This window comes from Eleutherodactylus coqui, chromosome 11 (assembly GCF_035609145.1).
Source record: "Eleutherodactylus coqui strain aEleCoq1 chromosome 11, aEleCoq1.hap1, whole genome shotgun sequence".
Classification (NCBI taxonomy): Eukaryota; Metazoa; Chordata; class Amphibia; order Anura; family Eleutherodactylidae; genus Eleutherodactylus; species Eleutherodactylus coqui.
The window spans coordinates 14,616,421-14,635,932 of record NC_089847.1 but is presented as its reverse complement, the minus strand read 5'-3'; the positions used below and the strand labels follow the sequence as shown (position 1 = coordinate 14,635,932).

The following is a 19,512-nucleotide window of genomic DNA, read 5'->3' as shown; positions in this document are numbered from 1 at the left end:
GGATATCAAAGTTCCCAATTATTTTCAAGTACTAGTCTCTGAAACTTGAGATTGAGAATAAATTAAAGTTTGGCTCAATGGAACCAAAAGTAATGTTCCCACTTCCGTGAACAAATACTGCAGCTATTCAATATGTAGGTGATCAGTCACCAGCTCCAACACAGAGCGGGTGCATCATTCCTACTGTAGATGAAAGCTGTCTATTTCATCAACAGGCCGCAACTTAGCTGAAACGATGGTTCATTGTTAAATTGTTTTTGAAGAATGATCGTCTTAGTTGGGCGTCTTCACAATTCCTCTGTAGGGAAAATGTAGTAGTATGTGCCATTCAGTTAAATAGGTATGTACTACACGGGTGGGTTGGGTTGGGCCCATCAGAGTGAAAGCTGCTCTTTGTTAAGGCCCATTTAGACACAACGATTATCGCTCATAATTTACTCAAAAGCCGTCTTCTGAGCGATAATCGTTGCATGTAAATGTGCCCATCTTTCACTTTTCTGCCGAACAATGAATTTCAGTTTGGCATGAAATCCATTGTTCGGCAGAACAGCTGATAAGAAGGACCGCACTCTGTGTTCTGCCCAAGTAGTGCTGATTACATTGTCTCAGCTGTCAGCCCCGTGACTGAATAAATTCCCTTTTGTTCTGAGAACAGTGGGTGGTCTGTTGGCATTAGTACCAAGTAGTAGTTTATGCAAAATGATCGCTCAAAAGCCATCTTTTGAGCGATCATCTTTGTGTGTAAATGCGCCTTTAGTGACTCTACACTCTGGTCTGTAGTTAGGGCGTTCTGTGCTGCAGACCCTCCCTCTATGGCATCCGTATGTACCCCGTAGAGTCTGTGGGGAAAGGGGATCATCTTTATGATGATCCTTTTACATTTTCTAGGGGGTTGGATTTGACCTTGCAGTCTGCACTTTCGCCTTCTGTCCATCGGGTATTGCATATCATCGGTGTCGCTGCAAGCTTCAATTTTATAATAACTTTATTTATACAGTTGTTTTTTGTTTTTTTGAGACCTTGTAGAACTGCATCCCACTGTACCCACCTTCTTATAGCTTTTCTTAATTTCTTCATCTTTAGGCCAATCTCAGTTTATTGACCTCCTGATCTCCAAAGGAGCAGTAGTGAATGCCACCGATTACCATGGCTCCACGCCTCTGCACCTCTCGTGCCAGAAAGGTCATCAGAACATTGCAGTAAGTTAACGATGAATGTGCGTGCACGCAGCCCTGTCCTCATTAACTTAATTATCGATTTCCCCAAAAGAACTGCACAGGCCTTTCCTGAAGTACTCTCTGCTGCTTAGGAGACCATGCTCCTTCCTCTGATCTCCCGCTTGTCTGTCCTATCACATGCATGTTCTTTCTTTCTTTCTATCGTCACCTTGGTGCCCTTGTAAGAGCAGCACTTTCTGCTTCTGAAGCACTCTGGGCTTCCTCCTTCTGCTATAAGCAAACACTATTGGGCTCCTTTGATTTCACCCATTAAATATATTAGTTTGAAGGGTTAAAGCGACCCACCGATTTCAGGACAGAATTCTGGGTATATTGCCTTCAGTTCTTCTATACGTCTGATTCCCTGGTTCCGGGTCCTGTTGTTGGCTGTTCAAGATGCCCGACATAGTCTTCAGGCTATCTAATCCCCATAATGCATTGCTAGTGTTAGACTAGTAATGCACTGAATTGCTCTGATTGGCCAGAGCTGCTGGCCAATCAGTGAAGTTCATAGTATGCATTGGGCAGTTCAAAAGTTGCTGTAGCCATCTTGGATGGCCAAAAAATGGTCCTGAAACCAGTATATTGGAGGAGAGGCAGAGATCCATAACTAACGGTACTATTAACCTCTGCTCTTCCTGAAACCAGAGGGTCGCTGTAAGTAGCGTTTTCATCACTCTTCACAACAAACCCATTTCTGGCACTTATCTCTGTGTGTCCCTTTCCAGCTGCTCCTGTTGCATTATAAGGCAAGCAGAGACATACAAGATAACAATGGAAACACCCCGCTTCACCTGGCCTGCACATACGGACACGAAGATGTAAGTATGGAGGAACGTATAATATGGCAATGGGATGCAGATACTGTCAATAGAGCTCTATTCATAGGGGGAAATAAAGCAATAATAGCAAAAATGTAAATACGAAGTGGAATTAAATGCCAACAGTCCCGGTGAGAAGGTTTATACATTAATCACAACAGCTGCTTTAGGCTGAGTTCACACTAGCGTTTTTTTGGTGGATGCTTTTTTACTAAAAATGGTACGGCGCAAAATGGAAGTGAAACAGATTGAAAAAAAAACGCAGAATGCTATACATTTCCGGCTGCCATAGACTACAATGTAAAAAAATCCTGTGTTTTTTTTTTTTTTTCTTCTTTTCTTCTTTCTTTTTGTCCCATTTTTTTTTAACTGGAAACAAAGGCGCAGCAGCCTGAACTTTTTGTTCTGTTGTAAAAAAAAAAATGGACTGCAGATGGAAACTTGAGCAACAGATTGGAACTGAAGGGCTTCGGTTTCAATGCATTTATGTGGGCAGGAAAACTGAAACCTTTTCCTTCCATTTTGCTGCTCCCACGATCGAATGGCTAGAGGGAAAGCAAGACCCTACTGAGATATGGCCCTTACACATGTGTGAGCTACAGGGGGCGCTCTTCATGTGTTCTGTAAATATCAAAACATCCAGAATACAATTTGCTCCATTTCTACAGTTTATTTTGCAGTCATTGAAATCAAATTGGGAGAGATTTTCAGACCCCACCCCCCTTACAAGGTCTCATTTAAAAGGGTGTTTCCATCTCAACTTCTATGGGATATCCACAGCCATAGAAGTCTTGATAGGTGCGGCTCTCGCCTCTTTTTCCAGTTGTGGCCCTGTCCACCCCTATACTGGATGGTCAGGAATTAAGGAAACGGCACTACGTTGTTTCTGCAGCTCCCATAGAAATGAATGTGAGTTATTGAAATATTGTAGTACAGTGAGCTTCGCTGTTTCTGCCGATCCCAGCTTACGGAGACGGTGTAGTCGGCCGAGCTACGCTGTTTCCATAACTCTCATTAATTTCTATGGCAGTTAAGCAAATAGTGTAGGCTAGCTGTGCTCGGATGTTTCTGTCCTCCCAGCCACCTCAGTGTTCCTGTCGCAGTTATGTTTGGCTGAGATGAGATCACCCCCTGAAGAGCATTTACCCCCTAAAATAAGAAAATGTCTAGAGATGAGCGAGTCTACTCGCTAAAGGCAATTACTCGAGCAAGCATTGCCTTTAGCGAGTATCTCCCCGCTCGAGACTGAAGGTTCGGGTGCCGGCACGGGGGAACGGTGAGTAGCGGCTGTCAGCAGGAGGGAGCGGGGGGGGGGGGGGGGGGGGGGGAGGGAGAGAGCTCTCCCCCCACAGCTCCCTACCTGCTGCTGGCACCCGAACCTTCTATCTCGAGCGGGGAGATACTCGCTAAAGGCAATGCTCGCTCGAGTAATTGCCTTTAGCGAGTATACTCGTTCATCTCTAAAAATGTCCAATAAATACCCTGAATCGTCAAAGGGGTTTTCTAACACCCCCAAACATTGGTGAACACATGGTAATGAAAAACCGCCATACTCCGCTGCACGCTGCTGCTCACTGCTACAGTGGTGACATGGGTTGTTTACCCACATGATTGCTGCAACCAATTGGAGGCCAGCAGGGATGTAATCCCTTCTACATTAGAAGGCCATATGACGGTTTACTGGCTATCACCAGGGCTTCTGGCCAGGTGACGTCACTGTGGCGACAGACCGTTGTAGCGGCAATCTGCTGCCACGGAGAGTTTATTACTTTTTAGATAGTTTTGGACAGGAGGACCCAAAACTAGATAAAAGTAATCACTTGGAAAACTTTACGTGTCTCAAAAAGTTGGTTTATACACCTGGTTTGGAGTTGCATTAGCTGCGGACCCACAAAATAGGGCAAATTCATATGTGGATTCTGCATTGAACACTTCTGGACGCGGATTTAAAGCAGATTGCATGTGGAAATCCACCACATTAACAGCTACTGTAGAGACCTGGATGACAAATGTGCCTAGTTAGGCCACAATGCGAATATAGCGGGGAGTATTGATGCTCCAGGAGCGTGCAAAAGTTTGGCCAACTTTGTGGGGGCTGTAAAGGCAGCCGTTGGTACCCAGCTGTCTTGGGATTGGATAGAAGTTAGATTTGATGTGTGGTTACTACAATGCATTGAGTTTCTGTACGTGGTACCAGCCGTGTTATCTCTACCCTCTGTTCTTCCAGTGTGTGAAGGCTTTAGTCTATTACGATGTAAACTCTTGTAGAATGGACTGTGGGAATGAGAAGGGCGACACGGCGCTGCACATCGCGGCCCGTTGGGGCTATCAAGGGATCATTGAAGTGTTACTACAGAACGGAGCCGGCACCATCGTATTAAACAAGAGGAAGGAGACCCCGCTGCAATGTGCGCTGAACTCCAAGGTAATGGCTGACGATGGAGCCGGCGGGAATATGCTGGCAGTGCATGAAAACATGTTAACACGGAGCAGAATTTGATATGAAATGTCCGCAGTGAGTGTTACACAGCACAAAATCCGCATTAAAAATCGCACCATTTGATGCGAATTTTAGTGCAGAATTCACTTTTTTTTTAAAGCCTCCCATTGTCTACAATGTAAAAAAAAAAAATCGCCAAAATTCCAGAGGCGTGGTTTATTTTAAATTTTCTCCTGCATGCCAATTTCCACAGCTGATTTTTCCACCGCCTGCGGGCGAGATTTTGAGGCTATAATCCATTTTACTGCTGCTGAGAATCTGTGGATTTCCATGTGGAAAGTCCGCACAGAAAATCTGCGGCAAATCTGTCCTGTGTGAATGCACCCTTAGGATGCAGCAAACCCGGGCAGCTCTGCTGCAGATTCTGCTGTGTGATAGGGCATGCTAGGCCTCGCAGGGTGCGATTTGGGCTGCATTGGCCCAGGGAGCTTAAAGCAAGTCCACCCTGCGGTCTGCCACTGGGTGCTGTACCTCACCTGTAAAACCCAGATTTCTTGCAGGTTTTTTCCTTAACATTTGAATGAGATTTTTTTAAATCTCATCTACTTCCCTACTAATGTGTATACAGTTGAATCTCTACATGGAAAATATGCAGCAGGTCCACGTGAATATATCCTGATACTACACAGAGCTGAAAGTTTGTATACAGTCTGCATAGTTAAAATGTCCTTTTCCAGACTGACACATTGTACCAAACTATCTGAGAAGAGAGATTTGTGCTGCTGATGTTTGTTGAGCTCACAGAGGATTGTCTAGACTGCATGCATATGAACGCATCCTTAAATCGGTACCAGTTTTCAGCTTCAGGAGGTAAGCCAGAGTGGTGAAACTGAAAAGTTGCAGAACTTTTCATGATGCAGTATAATATAGTGCAGCATGCTGTGATAGTAAAGCCGCCCTTTTCTGCCTCTGGGAAAGCTAGGTGGCAACCATCAGTGCTTCCACAAGGAGCTCCGCTTTCCAGGACTTCAGATGGTAGCGTGTGTTGACATGTAACAGATACTGTGCGAGTTTTCATCCACAGATTTGCGTGCAGAAAGGATGTTGCAAGTTAGAAACCGTCTTCGCTATTTGCATATTACCCAGAGGAGCTTGCATGACTTTATAAGTCTTCTCACTCACCTTCTTGGTACTCTCCTTAAGCAGTGATGTTACCCCTCCAGACCCACATCATAGGCCTCTCACTAGCCAAGCCAGGATCCTACTGCACACTGATGAGGGGCAAAAAAACCCAGAAACAGCTGTCTGTGTATGGATTCTGACTTGATTTTCAATTTCCAGTCATTGTTATGAGGCTTGTATAAAAGGTTGGACATTGATCTGCAGGAAGTCTGCCATCTAATAGGTGGCACTGCAGAGGTATTGTTCCATCTTCCTTAGTTGCATAAGATAGAATAATAGAGCTTTGAAGGGACCCCTGGGGTCATTGCTCCAACCCCCTGTTCAATGCAGGGTTCACTAATTCATCCCTTACAATAGTTTCAAACGACCTCCTAACGACGAAATTGAGGGGTGACTACTCCATACTGATTATCCTTGAATTTCACAGCATTTGACAGTGTTGACCACAAACCCCTCCTCAGCTCTGCTCCATTGGACTAAAGGACACTGCTTCTCCTGGTTCTCCTCCTACCTATCTCATTCAGCGTCTCCTTTACTGGCTTCACCCCCCCCCTTCCCTTCCCCTTGCTGTTGGGGTCCCCCATGGCTCTGTCCTCCGCCTCCTCCCCTTCTCCATCTACACAGCCCCCATTAGACAGACCATCAGATTTGGCTTTCAGTACCATCTCTATGCTGACGATACCCAGTTATACACTTCCTTCCGTGACATCACAGCAACATTCCTCCAGAACGCCACCGCCTGTCTGTCGGCTGTCTCTAACACTATGTCCTCTCAAAACGGAACCTCTCAAAAACTGACCACCTAGTGTTTCCACCCTCCACTAACTGACCTCATCCTGACATCTCCATCTCATTGTGTGGCACCATAACTCCCTGCATGCCCGCTGCCTTGGGGTTATATTCGACTCTGATCTCTCATTTACCCCCTACATCCAATCTCTTGCCCAAACATGTCAGCTGCACCTCAAGAACATAACAAGAATCCGCTCTTTTCTCACTGTGGACGCGCTAAAAACGCTTACTGTTGCCCTCATCCACTCTCGGCTCGATAACTTCAACTCATTGCTGATCGGCCTCCCCCGCACCAGACTCTACCCTCTCCAATCCATCCTGAATGCAGGAGCCAGGCTCATCTTCCTATCCAGCCACTACTCGGATGCCTCTGCCCTGTGCCAGTCACTGCACTGGCTGCCCGTTAAATATAGAATACAATTCAAACTCCCTACCTTCATCCATAAAGCTCTCCATAGCACCGCACCACCCTACATTGCCTCCCTTATCTCAATTCACCACCCAGCCCTCACCCTCCGCTCCGCTAATGAAATCCGGCTGAGTGCCCCTGTAACTCGAACCTCCTCCAAGACTTCTCCAGAGCAGCACCTGTCCTCTGGAACGTGCTACCCCGAACTATCTGGGCAATCCCTGACCCACAAAACTTCAGGCGTGCCCTAAAAACGCACCTCTTCAGGGAGGCATACCATATTGCCTAAACCAAACCCCTCTGTACTCCGCCTGATAACATGCTCCCTGTCCTACTGACTGCAACCCCTGCTAGCTGTTAGCAACTACCCCCTGCAGTCATACCGATTCAGCCACCACACGGCTTAATATGAGCACTGTATGTGTACAGCATTCCTCACTCTTCACCTCGCCATTCCGTGCACATCTCCACCCCGCCATACCGTGCCCATCTCCAACCCCTTTACCTTCTGTATCACCCCATTACTTGTAGTATGTAAGCTGGTTGGAGCAGGACCCTCACCCTACTGTCTCCATCAACTGATTACTACATGTAACACTGGTTTTTGTATCTGTTCTCCCCTGTTTTGTAAGCGCTGCGGAATATGTTGGCGCTATATAAATAAATATTATGTCTGCCGCCTCTGTTTGAAGACTTCCAATCACAATAGCCGCCAACTCTATAGCAGTGCTGGCAAACCTATGGCACGCGTGCCAGAGGCGGCACGCAGGGTCCTCCCTACTGGCACGCGCCGCCATCAGCTGCTCACCACTTGTGAATGCCGGCAGGGGCTGCGGCTTTCCTGCCGGCATTCACTCAGCTGTGCTGGTAGCAGCGCCGATCCCAGCGCACACTGGGATGTCAGTGTGCAGCCGGGATCCTCCTCCCCGACGTTTCCTCAGTACTGGTGTATTATGTCGCCACCGGAAGTAAGGGGTGGCGACTTAATACACCTGTCGCCTAACTGATTCACGCCCCCAGCTTCTGATTGGCTGGGGTGGAGGACTGCGGCGAGGCTAAGAGCAGTGGGCCCGAGCCCAGGAGCCGCAGCCAGCGAGGCTGAGAGCGGCCGCACAGGTAGCACAGAGTCGGCACAGCGGCCCCGGCATACAGGACAGCGGCGAGGCTGGGAGCGCCGGGACAGAAGACAGCGCCGACTATGGGAGCTGCGGTGGCAGAGGCGCAGGAGGACAGTGCAGAGCGCAAAACAACTGTGAGGGGGAAGCGAGGGGGGGGGGCCGCTCTGGGGTGTCGCTATTACACTGGGGGCCGCTCTGGGGTATCGCTATTACACTGCGGGCCGTTCTGGGGTGTCGCTATTACACTGCGGGCCGTTCTGGGGTGTCGCTATTACACTGGGGGCCGCTCTGGGGTGTCGCTATTACACTGGGGGCCGCTGTGGGAATGCAGGGCTGTTTCAAAATAGACAGGGTGCAGATTTTGCCTGCGTTTTGGATGCAGAAATGCTGCAGAATTTTCCACAGAAATTCGCGCTGAGGACATTTTGCTGTATTTCTGCATCCAAAAAGCAGTCACAATCTGCACGCTGTCTATCTTGAAGCCGCCCTTTTCCTTTTTAAAACGACGCGGGTGAAATCCTACTCCGTGATAAGCCCCGCCCCCTGACATGTTGGCACTTTGTGATAAATAAGTGGGTTTTGGGTTGCAGTTTGGGCACTCGGTCTCGAAAAGGTTCGCCATCACTGCTCTATAGTATAGACTTTAAATCTGCAACATGTCAATTTACGCTACTGATTTTTATCCCGGATGTCGCATCTTCAACTGAGGGGGTGAAATCGTTGTGTAACGCATGCAGATCTGCGCGGTTACCGACTTCTGACATGGGTTTTTCCATTTGAGTACCCTACGGATCTGTGGATTGGTCCCTTTCACTAGGACTCCTCCACATGTAGGTTTTCAATGCAGTTTCTGCATCAACATTGAAATTAAATATTTTTATTTTTATTTTTCGTGACGTGGATTTCAAATCCTCCTATGGGAAGTCTACCCTGTATGAAGTACGCTCCCTATTCCCATCTAGCACAATAGAGTCATAAAAATGCACAGATTTCAGTGCAGGAGCTGCATCAGAGTTGGCATTAAGAAAAAGAAGTTGTGTGAACAGAGCCTTAGATCGATGGGGAAATCCATGCCAGAAATGTGAGTGGTTACCACAGATTTTTGATCACCGATTTTGACTTGAAGATGCAGATCAGCCGAATCCAATGCGGATTCCCCCGACAAAACGGACATGTCCAACTTGGATTTTCTGTTCCCATTGACCTCAACAGGATAGTAAAGCGGTAGATTCTGCCGCAGGATCCACATGAACAGGGCCCTAGAGTAGCCATATTGGTTTGCTGTGGTTATGTGCCTCCCTCCATCATGTGGAAGTTGCTCCTCTGCATCCACATTTATGGGTCTTATGTTTGCTCCTAGATTCTGTCCATCATGGAGTCTGTGCACATTCGGGACACCAGGAGGCCAAGTAATTCAGAGGTAACACAAAGTAGCAGAGCAAAGACTGCATGTGAGATCTGCTTCCTTCCATCATATTCATTTCCCCCTTGTGTATCTCTTACTGTGGGTCTTGGTGCAGTCGCTCAGCCAATCCCCTCTTCAATCTGCGGACACAATCAGTCGAGACTCCTCCGAATCCAGCCTGTCCTCACCGTCCACCAGGCAGGATGATGTCAGAAGCAAGTATAAAGATGTAAGTGTCTAGTTCCTTATTGTTCATGACTTCACTGTAAAAATGAGATATAGGGCTAATCACTTTAACCCCTTGAGTGGCACGCCCGGAAATTTTCCAGGACGAGCTCCACTGCTCATAGCGACATAGCCCGGAAGGTTTCCGGGCTATGTATCACTATGGGAGCTGCAGAGCACAATGCCACAAGCTGTGACAGTGTGCTCTGCCTGCACAGTCCCACAGAGAACAAAGCAAGGGCTTTGAAAAACCAGCAGAAGATATTGACGATATGCCGGCAATCTCCTGCTTTGTTTACAGGTTGCCATAGAGACCATCGGCTTGTCAGAAGCAAGCCGATGGTCTCTGTGGCAGGGAGAGCTTGGTGCTTGGCTGTGAGAGGACAGCTAGGTACCAGCTCTTACAGCAGAGATCAGAGATAACCTCCGATCTCTGCTGTGTTAACCCTTTACATGCTGCAGTCTATGTGACTGCAGCATGTAAAGGGCTGTCACTGCAGCATGTAAAGGGCTGTCACCATCGGACCCCCGGAATGTGATCAGGGGGTCCTGATGAGTCCCTGTGGAAGTCCCCTAAAGGGACAAAAAAATGTAAAAAAAATAATAAAAACACTTGTCTCCCTTTACTTTGTAAAAAAATCAAAAATACAATCACACATGTGGTATCCATGCGTCGTAATGGCCCAGAGAAGGAAGTTAATACATTATTTAACCCCTTAATGACCTGGCCCCTTTTTTTCTTTTTTCCCCATTTCTTTTTTTCCTCCCCCCTGTTTAAAAAATCACAACTTGTCCCGCAAAAAACAAGCCCTCATATGGCCATGTCAATGGAAAAATGAAAAAGTTATGGCTCTTGAGACGCCACTGCAAAACTATTTGAAATTCAATGATTAGACTATTTTAAAAAACCTGCCCTGGTGGGCACGACAGGGTGGTAGGAAACCTGCCACTCAAGGGGTTAAGGGTCCTGCAGATTATCAAGTACATCAAACCAACTTGTCACTTGCATCTTGAATTCCCGCCCCCTCCTCCCCCAATCTCCTTCTTCCACCAAGCCTATGCCAAACATATCGGAATAGATGAGACCAGCGGGGCTCGGTGCTGCTTATCCTGGATGAACCCGATATGGGATATAGGATAGTATTAATTCAACCTAGCTGATCCTTGTATCCCCCAATAGCTGCAGATGACGGCAGCGATCTGCCAGGCACCATGGATCATGGCATAATTGTAGGGTGCGTGGGCATTACATCTGTGGGTGCTTCTCATATCCTCTCGTTTCTTTGTCTTTCTCAGGTGGAGAAATTATTACGAGCCGTCTCTGATGGGGACCTGGAAATGGTACAGTACTTTAGAAGTCTGTTGGTTTGCTCACATGAATGGGGTGTTCCTATCATGACCAAACATGGCTGCAATGAGAACACTGTTGTATACAAGATGCTGGGAGGATGGAAACAGCTGAGCTATGCCGTTTGTGTAAATCCCATTGACTTCTATAGGAGTTATGTAAATGTCGCACAGCAAACGGCGCTGCTTCTATAGCTCTTGGGGTATGTAAAACAGCGTAGACTGCTGTCCTATGCTGTTCACGTAATTCCCATTGACTTCTATGGGAGTAATGGAAACAGCCAAATGCAGGGCCACTGCTTTCAAAGGCGCCGGGACTGATGAGGGGCAGGTCCCATTTTAGGACCTTCACCTATCGGACTTTCATGGCATATCCTGTGGAAGGGCTAGTCCCATCTTGGACTTATGGGGTTATATAGAACTTTTTTATTTTCCTCCCATTTTGATGATCGGCGGGGTTCCACTGCTTGGATCCTAACCAATCGACTGATTACTTGTGCAGCTGTCACTGTGAAGCATGCTGGAAGCTCATCATGTTGACTATGGTGCAGCGGCCGGGTTGTTGTTGCAGGCATAGCTCTTACATGTGGTACCAGCCCAGGGCGCTGCACCATGATTGGCACAGTCTGCTTCCTGCGCTTTCCATAGTGACAGTGGTGCCAGTAATCAGCTGATCTTCTACCATGTGGTCTGTGAAATGGGTAGAGGCTAGAGATGAGCGAGTATACTCGCTAAGGGCAATTGCTCGAGCGAGCATTGCCCTTAGCGAGTACCTGCCCGCTCGAGACAGAAGGTTCGGGTGCCGGCGCGTGGTACCGGTGAGTAGCGGCAGTCAGCAGGGGGGGGGAGAGGGAGAGAGAGAGATCTCCCTGCTCTCCCCCCGCAGCTTCCCGCCCGCCGCCGGAACCTTTTGTCTCGAGCGGGCAGGTACTCGCTAAGGGCAATGCTCGCTCGAGCAATTGCCCTTAGCGAGTATACTCGCTCATCACTAGTAGAGGCCATTGGGGCAGATGCTTTTATCTTAGGGTAGTTGCTAGCATTGATATACAATAATTAAATGATATACAATAATTATATTATCTAGTTTATTGCTGAGTTATCTCGCATAAAGAGCTCCACCCTGTACTACCTATTGTCTGTCCTGGCAGGTCCGTTACCTCTTGGAGTGGGTGGATGATGACTTTGATGACGAAGTTGAAGAGTCTTTGGTTGGGAAGGAGTTCTGTCACCCGCTGTGCCAGTGCCGCACGTGTGGCCCTGTTCAGAAGGTCAGTCCTTATAGCAACAATCCCATTCCATATAGATGTAATCTCCCTTCCCCTTTTAGCACCATGAATGAAGTCTCTGCAAAAAGCATTACCAAGATGGTCATTGATTCAGTGGGCACCACGTAAGGTATCCCATTTATGCACACCTCTGAATTAGCTGCCCATTATGGTTGTGCAAAGGGGGCAAACTCTTAAGGCCCATTTATTCTCAAAGTTAATCTTTCAAACCATTGAAAGTTTTAGCGATCTTTTTGTATAAAGTGTTAATGGACACTAATGTCCATTAACACTATGTCATCTTCATTTGCATGTAAAAGATACTCCAGGAGCTTTTTGCAGAGCCCAGTGTGTGTGATTAGTCACACGCCCAGCTGTGCACACAGCTGCATTGTTCTCCTTGGGGCTGCTGGCAGAATACAATGTAATCTCCCGACTCCCATGAAGAACACAGCATGCAGTCTATTGAGAGACTCTTTATCTCTCTGTGGCTTTTAAGCTCACCTTAAAAACATCTTTCAGATGAAAAGTGCACGATGGCAGCGTTTACATGTAACTTATCGCTCATTTTCGGTCGTTTGAATGAATTTTGAGTGATAATCGTTGCGTGTAAATGGGCCTTTATACTTTGCTATTAAACGACCATAAATCGAATCGCTCATTGGTTCTGATGATGACTTCTCGTTTGCATTCGTAGAAGCTGAGCAGAATTCCCACCAATGGTCTTGGGGTCAATGTGACTAGTCGAGATGGATTCACTCCTCTGCATATTGCAGCCCTGCACGGTCATTCTGTTCTCGTGACTCTGCTCTTAAAACACGGAGCTCATGTGGATGCTAAAAATGGCAACCGGGCACTTCCTCTGCATCTTGCCTGTCACAAGGAGCATTTTGAGGTAACGCATAAGACGTTTTCACAAGATGATTTTCGTCTGGTTATTGTTCAGAGGTTAATGTATTATTTCGATGAGCAACAATGCCCTACAGAGAGCCAATCGCAAGAAAAGCAATCTTTGTGATAACATACAACCAATTGTAACTTGTATTTGTATCAATCTTAGTTTTTAACCTATTTGCATATAGCCAATTAACATTAACCCTTGCACATGCTGTTTGTTCTCTGCAAATATTTCAGCTCAAGGCTCCCATGTTATCTGGCATCTGTTTATAGGTAGGCCTTGTGAGATGGGGACAGTGTTAGGGATAATCTAAAAGTTACTGGTAGAAGGAATGGTAACAGACATGCACAGTACAGTGTGCCGCATCATCTTTGAATGTGGAGGACGTTTCTGTAAAACATCCTGTTTGCTTCTCAGCATGTCTTACATAAGCACGATTCTACTGAAAAAATAAAATGCATTAATACAAAATATACTTTTCTTCACACGCCCGTGGGCAAGCACCTTAAGGGAATTTCCAGGCTCAAGAATTTTTTATTTTTTTTTACCTGTTGCCGCTATCCGTCCATTCTGAGAACCAATAGCTCTTGGCCAACAGTGTGGCCACGGTGATGAGCAGCACTAGAGCCATAGGACATTGCAGTCACTCGGGTGTCACATAATATTTTGCACATGTCCTGAGCACAGTTTATCATCACTTCAGCCATATTGTTGAGAAGAGAAATCCTTCTGGCTTTGGAAAAAAAAGTGCATTTGCCTCCTGATAACTTTGGGGCATCTATAAAGATGCATTTGCACCCACTTAAGCATCATGTATTCGCAGTCTATGCCCGCAGGCAGGAACGTTCACCTTTTAGTATGTTTTACAGGTAGTAAAGATTCTGCTGGAGGTCAGCACGGGGAAGAACAAGAAGGACATGAACGGGAATACGCCACTAATCTACTCCTGCATCGCAGGTCACTTGGAGATGACGTCCCTCTTACTGCAGGTATGAGAGGTCCTGCACCGGGTGGGCTCTCCAGTTTATGGTTCTTCTTACTCTTTACTCTTCCCTTCCCAGCATGGAGCTAATGTCAATCTCTGCAATGTAAAAGGGAACACGGCTCTGCACGAGGCTGTCCGCAGGAATCATGAGGGTTTAGTCAAGCTGCTTCTATTGTACGGGGCCCAGGTGGACGTGAGGAACAAGCGACAGTACTGCCCACTGGACTTTGCAAAGGAAGTATGTATCCGGAGGTCAGATCTTGCATTAGTTAGCTTACTGTATTAATTCTCTCAGCTCAGGGTGAACCTAAAGGGGCTCTGTTGGTGTAAGGTTTAGTGTACACTGCACTGAACATTTACATGAGTTTTGCAATGTGGGTATGGTACATACAATGAAAGGCCACTCTATTACAACTCCTTGCCCTTTCAAGATTGGCGCTTCCTGTATGAAAATTGTCCCCATGACCCCGGAGTGCAGTATAAAATCACGTGATATTTCTGTGGATCAGTTTCAGTGTGAATCCACATTAGATGGGAAAATCCAGCGATCTGAACGACTTCCAACGATGCCGGCTCATCAGGGCTAGACTAGCCGGCGCCAGGATATCGCTGCCAACTGCGTGGGGTTTTCTCATGTAACGGTGTGGAGAGTATACAGAGAATGGAGTGATTGAGGAAAAACATCCAGCAAAAGGGGATCCTGTTGATGGAAACATCTAATCACCGAAAGGGGTCAGAGGAGGATGTCTGGAATCGTTCTGATGAACTGGCGCTGCAATCAGGAGCAGCGGAATACAACATTAATGCTTTAACATTTCTAAATGCACAATTCGCTGTTCCTTAGCACGGTTGGGTTATAACGGCAGATGACCAGTTCCAGCAACATTGTGTCTAAGAGAAATAAAGGTGAGACTCCAGGGGGCGAAAAAGCGCAAAACCTGTACCACCAAGCAGTGGAAAAATATCACCTGGTCAGACGAATACAGATTTCTCTTTCACCGTGCTGATGGAAGTTCAGAATTTGGCACAAGCGGCATGACTCGATGACCCCTTCCTGTCAGCTGGTCAGAACATGTCAGTGACTTCCTCCAATTTGCGAAAATTACAAGAAGCTTCCTGTCCGCAGGGGCCGATATTCCTGCAGCACTGTTTAATCACTAGTGGAATCTATTCCACAACAAATTTGCTGCGGTTCTGAAGGCCAAAGAAGGTCCAACGTGTTACTAGATGGGGTCTCTAATGAAGTGAGCACTGGGACTATATGGGACAACTTGGGTGTTGTAGCAAGACACCACAACAAATTGCTTCAGTTCTGAACGCAAGAGGGGATCCAACGCATTAGAAAACGGGTTTCTGTAAAAGTGTCCATTTAATGTGTACATATATACTGAATGGACATACCTGGTGGTTTTGCACACCTCATCCTTTACCGCTGATTCCATAGATGAACTGTACATAGTAATCTCACTCTGTGCTGCTTATCAATACAGTCACCTCTAGGTGTCTGAAATACTGCTCCAGACTGCAGGATCATTGTGTGGGGCAAATTATTTCTGGCCTGTCGCCACTAGAAGGGGGCTTACTGAATGATTTATACATTGAACTCTTGTTATAAACCAGTATGCAGTGAGCTCCCCCTACTGGTGTCTGCAGTCAGTCAGAATTTGATCAATTAAAGCGTACCTGAGTGTTCTAGAATACACTGGTTCTCATTACCCTCCTTCCTCATCTGCTGCTGTTTGCACCCCATTTACTGTCTAAGTTCTCGTTTTCAGGTGGTCTTCCCCATTATTCTGTTCTGCTATTTGCAATCCACTTTCAGAGAGGGGGCGTGTAGCAAGCCTAGCATTCTTCCAGTAGTTCACTGTCCCGATTTCCTTGCCTTTACTTCTTATGCTACATTGCACTCTGTAGCCCAATCAGCAGGGAGATGGTATTTGAATGTTCGTCCCTCTGCTTCCCTAGGACCTTCTGACCAAAAAGTTTGTAAACTCACTATACTGTATGTAATGCGCTGTAACAGCTGGAGAGGCAGAGACTGTGGAGATCGTTATCACAGTGTCTGCAGCTCTGTCAGCCTGCATTGTGTAATTTCACTGGAGCTGCCCGCAAAGTTAGCCCTTCCCCCTGTTGCTATGGAAATGTTCCTGTGTCCTTGGTACCACCGAAGTTATGGACCTAACGACAGAGTGGAGACCCCTAGGGGCAGCCAGTATAAACTATATTTAGTGGTAAAGCAACAACCTTTGTAATGTAAGTATATTACAGAAATGATCAGACTGACACAAGCTAGTAGAGGAGCAGACGTTGGCTATCAAGTTAGTGCATCTTTAATATTTCTTTTCTTTTGTGACCTCCCAATAGCTTTGCGTAGCAGCAGTAAAGCGGCCGTCCTGTTGGAGGTTGTCTGGTGTTAGATGATAATTAGGTGGGTCGCCCCTTTAAGGGACCAGTCCATATAAAACTGTTGATTGATGTGTATCTATTCACAGAATGGCAGAATCAGACACCTTCTTCTATCCGCCTCCAACCACACGACGACGGACAGCGCGGCAACAGCGCCAGAGGATCAGACCGGACGCATCTGGAAAAAATGTGAGCGGATGGTGGATAATGCCGGATGACTGTCTGTAGGACTTGATGCCGTATAAACCTTTTATTATACGTTTTTTGTTCCTTTTTATATCTGTACTAATGGAAATATTTAAGAGACTTAAAACTCGGCTGAAATGCTCTTACCTTAATCCTCTCCAGCCGCAGCGACCTCCAGTCCGACCAGCTCAGGAGCTCCCGCCACTCCCGGAAAAGCTCATGGAACTCCATCTAAGTAAGTTGTTCTACATTCCTGTAATGGTGAAGACTTACTGATGTTTACTTAGAATAGCATGTAAGATGGATCAATGGGGGTACAATTACTCCTTGTGAAGACTTCAAAGGCTTTGCAATGCTCCTTTGGGAAATTTGGTTTGTAAATAGAAATAGTTGACACTGCTGAGGAACTTAAACATCTGCTATTTGCATAAAAAAGGAGTCCCTGTATACATTACATTACTTATCCTGAGTTACATCCTGTATTATACTCCAGAGCTGTACTCACTATTCTGCTGGTGGAGTCTCTGTGTGCATACATTATTTATCCTGTACTGATCCTGAGTTACCTTCTGTATTATACTCCAGAGCTGTACTCACTATTCTAGTGGTGGAGTCACTGTGTACATACATTACTTATCCTGTATTATACTCCAGAGCTGCACTCACTGTTCTGCTGGTGGAGTCACTGTGTACATACATTACTTATCCTGTACTGATCCTGAGTTACATCCTGTATTATACTCCAGAGCTGCACTCACTATTCTAGTGGTGGAGTCACTGTGTACATACATTACTTATCCTGTACTGATCCTGAGTTACATCGTGTATTATACTCCAGAGCTGCACTCGCTATTCTGCTGGTGGAGTTACTGTGTACATAGATTACTTATCCTGTACTGATCCTGAGTTACATCCTATATTATGCTCCAGAGCTGCACTCACTATCCTGTTGTTATATATACTCGTGAGCTGCACTCACTATTCTGCTGGTGGAGTCACTGTGTACATACATTACTTATCCTGTACTGATCCTGAGTTAAATCCTGTATTATACTCCTGAGCTGCACTCACTATTCTGCTGGTGGGGTCACTGTGTACATACATTACTTATCCTGTACTGATCCTGAGTTACATCCTGTATTATACTCCAGAGCTGCACTCACTGTTCTACTGGTGGGGTCACTCTGTACATACATTACTTATCCTGTACTGATCCTGAGTTAAATCCTGTATTTTACTCCAGAGCTGCACTCACTATACTATCTCTCCACTTGTAAATCACTGGACTAAACTCTCTGCAGACACTTTACAAGCAGGCAGAACTGAAAGATTTCAGCTCTAAAACCTGCAGAATTTTGAATGCATCTCCGGAGTATAATATGCTTCTCCTTTTGGCATCTGTAATTGTCTGGTCTCTTTTTCCTTTTGCGGTTTGGTTCCGGTGATCCCTCCATACATGACCCCCAGTTATGAAGTTCTGTAAAGGAGATTTGTTTGCTGCAGTCTCCGTTGTTGTACATTCTGCCTAATGGACCTGATAGAAGTGGCTTTTTGTTCTCTCCCCCGTTCTGGCAGATGGGCTCATCCTGCGAGGCGAAAAACAGATTGGATGAGACCTTTTCTTTGCATGTGCAGCAATTAGGGGGAAATGACCGTATTAAGTCCTTATACAAGACGTAGCAGTAAGCTGATAGTAATGCTGAGGTCACACATGACTGCTCTGCAGACCATAGACGCCCCCTCCACTTTTTTCTTCTTAAGAGGAAACAAACTGGTGAGGGAACAACACAGCTCCCAAATTTTGAGGACCCCCTCCATTAACTTCATAGTCATATGGAAAGGGATTCTATGGGGAGCTGTTTGCAGGCAGCCACTTGTTGTTAAGTGTCTGACTCTTGCAGGGAGGAATAATTTGGGCAACAACACGTTCATTAACCCCTTAAGGACCAGGATGTATTGGTCCTAAAGGAACAGACCCTTTTTAGGGATCTTACTAACAGAGCTGATCATAGTCTGCTAGGACCCTGCAGCTCTACAGTAATGGGGTGCGGTGGTGGGGAGGGGTGAGGGGGGGGGACGCGGGCGGTCACGTGATTGCTGTGTCGCATAGTGGAAGTAATACTTCACTTTCACTCTGTAGTACATGGCGCTCGTTGTACGCTATGTAACCAGGAAAGGAGAAGGCAGAAGCTATTAAAAACTACGTCTCCCTTCTCCTCCGGGTCCTCGGCTGTGTCTAACAGCTGAGAACCCTACCTGATCCTGCTTAATTGCTGGAGCAGAGTCTTTAATCCCGTCTTTAAACCAGTCTTGTGAGCCCCATAAACTAAGATTGTGGGTTTATAGGCCAGGAGCGCTGAGTCTGGGGGTTTGACTTTCATACTTCCCTATCTTCCTGTTGTCCCACGAACCCAGCGCTCAGTCCATTGATTGGGCTCCTCTCCTCATTGTCATGGCATGTACACACTGTCCTTTCATTATCTACTGTATACATGTGCCCGCAAGGAGCAGAGTGCAGAGTTTGTGGGTGAGCAGCGAAAAAACAGGAATGTCGGTAAGTATTACAGTCACAACTTCGGACTCGGCACACCTCTCCCATGAGCCCATAACCTTAGCGTATGGGGTTCATAGAACCTAACGGGTTCCATTTTAAAGGAGTTCTCCACTGTGAACTGACCCTTTCCATATGCCTTTAAACTTTTAGTGGCGGAGGTTCCCCAAATTGCAAGGCTGCACTCGGTGTACGACTAATGTGTAGGGACTGCAGCAGAAGGTCACTGTCCAGCTGATTTGGCTTCATGCTCATCCCCGTCTCT

At 46.5% G+C, this 19,512-nt stretch overlaps 1 protein-coding gene across 1 annotated transcript in view; it reads left to right on the top strand.

The window, feature by feature from the left end:
• Positions 1–19,512, top strand: part of ANKRD27 (ankyrin repeat domain 27) — a 62,937-nt gene that overhangs the window by 31,849 nt on the left and 11,576 nt on the right. Inside the window, 12 exon segments of the mRNA XM_066583039.1 lie at positions 1,084–1,199; positions 1,946–2,038; positions 4,266–4,463; positions 9,340–9,399; positions 9,500–9,613; positions 10,906–10,950; positions 12,105–12,224; positions 12,919–13,116; positions 13,989–14,108; positions 14,181–14,342; positions 16,597–16,699; positions 16,859–16,931. Of these exon segments, the coding sequence (XP_066439136.1) occupies positions 1,084–1,199; positions 1,946–2,038; positions 4,266–4,463; positions 9,340–9,399; positions 9,500–9,613; positions 10,906–10,950; positions 12,105–12,224; positions 12,919–13,116; positions 13,989–14,108; positions 14,181–14,342; positions 16,597–16,699; positions 16,859–16,931 (1,402 nt within the window).